The 4,631-nt window shown below is 30.6% G+C and overlaps 1 protein-coding gene across 1 annotated transcript in view; it reads left to right on the forward strand.

Moving 5' to 3' along the window:
* LOC108729070 (Kv channel-interacting protein 4) overlaps positions 1-4,242 on the forward strand; it is a 37,365-nt gene extending 33,123 nt beyond the window's left edge. The window contains exon 6 of the mRNA XM_018457994.1: positions 3,914-4,242. Within this exon, the coding sequence (XP_018313496.1) occupies positions 3,914-4,024 (111 nt within the window). The 3' untranslated portion in view covers positions 4,025-4,242. The remainder of the gene's footprint in view (positions 1-3,913) is intronic.
* The last annotated feature ends 389 nt before the right edge of the window (positions 4,243-4,631 follow it).

Here is a 4,631-nt window from a genome sequence, read left to right on the forward strand (position 1 = left end):
TATTATATATATTATATATATATATATACACACTATTTGTCGAATAAGCAGTCATCTTGTAATGATGTTCCGTTTGTAAACGAAAAAATGGAATATATTGTGCAACGCAGATGTGTGTTGTAGACATTCTACGTTTCCTTTTTCGGACATTAGCGTTTGGATACGTAGATAAATCGATTCAGGACTTTCGCTAAAAAGCTTGAAAAATGTGGTGCAAGACAAGACTTTTCTTCAACAGTCAAACAATTTTTCAGGCACCTTTTTATCTCACGATACAGATAGGTACTTTGAAGTTTGTCTCGTTAAAGAAAAAAGAAAGCTATTCGACAAAGAAATATAATGTAGCAAATGAAATCAAGATGCAGAAATAAGACGAAATATAACAACAGACGGAATTGTGTCACGTAAAGCACAAAAAAGAAAATGAATATACAAAATGGGAAAAGTTTTATTTCACCACGTACGATATTAAAGTGAAGTATTCTCAACTAATAGTGATTTAGTGAATGCGATAATGAGATTTGTAAATGAAATTACACAAGGAATTCACAGTTTATGTTTCAAAAATAAATAAAAGAAGAAAGAGATAGAGAAAGCGTATGCCATACCAACATAACATATATCGTATTGATTTACAAATTTGATTAATCGATATGACGCAGTCTCATATTATAGGTATATTATTTGAATCTACTTTACTAAGCGCCGATTAATTTTCTTCATTTATTCTCTCTCTCTCTCTCTCTCCTCTTCTTTATTAAATGTTTTTTTCTTTTTATATTATGATACAAAACTTGTCTTACTTGTGAACGCAATTTCATTTATTTTTACTTTAAATTTATATTTTTTTTCTGTTTTTCTCTCGATTTTTTGTATAAGTACTTGTCTATCACTTTGACGAATCACTGTTTCAAGCAGATCGCGAGTGTAGAAAAACAAATGGAGTGAACGTGCAAACATTAATCGAATAGCTTTTCTCAAATGTACATTTGGTATCGCGTGAAGGTTTTTTTAATTATATTGATTGTGAGAATAGTGTAAAAAAGGAGCCATTTTTGTGACGTCATATAGTGACTTAATACAAATACTATGTTTATAAAATTACATAATATTGTTACTTATTAATAATTGATTTATTATTGTAAATTAGTGTTTATTATTATTTATATTCAAATCTTGAAATTTTTTTAAGATATTATTGAAAAATGTGTTATACAGCTCTCAATGAAATATACATATATGTATAATAATGTAGAAGTCTTTGTCACAAATCTTTTTCATCTAAATTTTTTTATATGAAGTAAGCTTTAATGAAGTTCCCCTTAAGTCAAATAATTAATAGACTTGTTGTAAAACATACAGTGTCTGAGTTTTTGGTCTTCTAGAGATCCTTTCAGGATAGCGATAAAACACTATTAAAGGTAACCCCAAGCCATGAATACAAGCCAGAAATGAAAAATGGACCGGTGGACACTTTATAAACTTCTAACCGCGGCACAATGGCTTTGAACGCTTACGAAGATTCTCAATGTGCTCGTAGAAAAGCGTTGAAAACTCCCGTTCTTTGCGGTTTTGTGTAAGATTCCATCAATATTCTTCTTAGATAACTTCTTTAGATATAGCAAGTATAGTTATGCACAATTGTTAAAAATCTGAATCAATTATATAAATATTTATGCATTTTTTCGTTTCTTTTAATTTTGTATGTTGTCCAATCCATAACAATCATACATAATATATATAGTACTCTTTATCGATAAATATAAAAAAATTTTAGTCGTAATTAATATTCTTCCAAATTCCTCCATATAAATCTATTTATCATATATCCTAATTATATAATTACATAATTCATATTATATATATCTATGTGTGTTCTATGAATTATATTATTTTTTACCCTTCATATGATAAAGTAGTAATCCATTCTTAATTTTTCATAAAATCATTTGTTTCGATCAAACTAATACTAATTAATCACAAGGAAAGAGGAGGTAACGAACGTCGCAGAATACCTGCGTTAGTCGTAGCACTAATTAAAAACGAGCTTTATTCAAGCACCGTTCGTTCTAGATAACGATTAAATTCATCCCATTGTGTCTGGAAACTGCGCAGCGAGTTCTCCAGTACTTCTCATTCCCGAAAAATGGGCTACCTTGCCAATTTTTGGTTTTATGATTGAATCGTTTTCATGTTACGTCACTCGCGAACAAGAGATCGGGACATAGGAAATAAAAGAAAAAATAAAATATGAGATATAAAAATTTGCAAGTTTAATTATTGTTGTATATATCTTGCATTTGTATATATTTTACAAAAATTAAAAATATTGTGATCGTTAAAAATTGTCAGAAGAATTGCTTCTGAAACGTTATTTGTATCTGGAATTTATTAGTTTACAAATTTACAACAGCTTATACAATATACATATATAGCGAGCACGAGACAAGTAATATCGTCTTTTAGAATGAATCATTTAAGCTAATGATATATTTTAAGCTAATGATTTTTTTAACATACCAAATTGATAAATAACATGATTCTGTAATAAAATATACAGTCTACCCATTATACTGTCGGGTTCATCTAAATATCCGCATAATCCTATGTTCCCTATATTTCCGGTAATTATCGTTGATTATAATATAATTACAAGGCTACGATAATGCACGATTTAGCTTGTAGTAAGTCGTGATACCAATTAATCCTATCCAATAGTACATGACATCAGGCTGCACTCACGCATATGAGCTATCTGTTTCGCAGTGTGAGAGCAATAATAATTTTGCGAGTCGCACCTGCCAATGACCGATTTACCATTGTACAATCTAAATGATCGTACATGCACGCAACACGACTTGAAATATCAGCCTCGACTTTCGATAGTATTTGTTCCGTAAATTAACTCGATCTAATAGATTTCCACGAATTGCAGATAATCAACGCCCGATAATGCCTGCACTTCTAGTTGAATATATTTGAATAAATATATGAAGATCGTCGCACTGTTAATTAAACTATATTCGTTCATATAATTACGGTTTACTATATTCGAAAAAAATGAGTTTCAAAAAAACAATCTTTTTTTTATAAATTAAAAATTTTTTATGATTATTTTAACAGAAGAAATGTAATTAAACAATATTGAAATAATAAGTTAGTTTTACGTTGCACAAAATAACGATATTGAAAAATATTTGAAATTCGTGACGTAGTAGAAACAGAAGACTTCGAATGCGACCATGGTCGATCAGTTTTACATCAGTTCTACTTTAAGTGACGCATACATTTACATCGGCATACCGTCATAGAAATGTAGAAGTGTGAGAAGACGTCTACTTGCTTTTTCGTCGTAGACCGTCTTAGGATATACGTAGTAGTTTTCCAATCTAGGTCAACGTGGTGCTTTTTTTCTGAGTTTAAGCTTCATAGTAATTCCATTCATTCATGGTGTTCAGTCAATCATATTAGAGTTAGGAGATATGAGATTCCGGATATCCTATCCGTGACCAACCGTGATGTAAAACAAAGAGAGATTCAAAAGCGGATTTTCGTACCTTTCTATAAAAAATCTTCGTAATACCGTTATAACATTTTATCCATAATATTAACTTTTTGACACAATGTTTCATTATGGTTACGTTACAATGTTTATTGAGTATTAAAACCGATGTGTAGTTGACAATACAAAGCAGATTTAATGTTACAATTTTTATGGTTATATTATAATTTTGTTACATTAAAAATGTTAATAATAAATTATTTACATAAATTACTTTATATAATAAAATAGAAGGTGTATTTCTTATATATTATGATAAATTATGATACAAAATGTTTCTCGTTAATTTAGACAGATCTAGTTCTAATATTTGATAGAATCATTTAACGTTATTAATTAATTTTATTTCAGAAAATGGACGGCAACAGAGATGGTGTAGTGACGCTATCCGAGTTTTTGGAAGCTTGTCGAGCAGATCCGGATATCTCAACCAGCATGGCTGCTCTAGACACTGCCTTCTGACACTCACCGCGTCCGAGATACATACCATGGACTTGAAGGGATCACTCGATTAGGAAATAAATCGCTCAATGTTGTACCTTAACTCCTTGGACCAGAGAGGAAAAAATTCTTCAAAGTGTGTCCCGTCGTCCTGGAGCGACTGATATGCGATTTTTCAGAATTGATTGTTTTAAGAGACGACATTGCGTCACTTTGCGCATTAGCTCAACAAAATCTACTCAGCGGAATTTCTAGATATGCAAGAAAAGATTATTATGAAAAAGAGTAAAAGAAGAGTATATATAAACGGAGTGTTTCAGCTCGAGATTCGTGACTTAGACGTACCAAAAAATTACAAAAATGGTTGTTTTGTGATAGAAACGAAACCTAAGCGAATATTTGATTGATGTGCTGCCTCCCTCTTCCCTGAGATAAGATGTTTATAGGATTAGATATCAGAATCTGCAAATGTGAAAATATATGCAGAAGCAGATTGGAAGCAAGTAACAAGCATGTTAGAACGATAAAATAATTTTGGTATTTTGCTTGAAACTTGTATAGAAAATGACGATATCATAGGCAAACAGTATGATATCTGTTACGAAGAGATATGTAATGGGTCCTCCAA

This window comes from Mycetomoellerius zeteki, unplaced genomic scaffold, assembly GCF_001594055.1.
Source record: "Mycetomoellerius zeteki isolate Tzet28-1 unplaced genomic scaffold, Tzet1.0 scaffold70, whole genome shotgun sequence".
NCBI lineage: Eukaryota > Metazoa > Arthropoda > Insecta > Hymenoptera > Formicidae > Mycetomoellerius > Mycetomoellerius zeteki.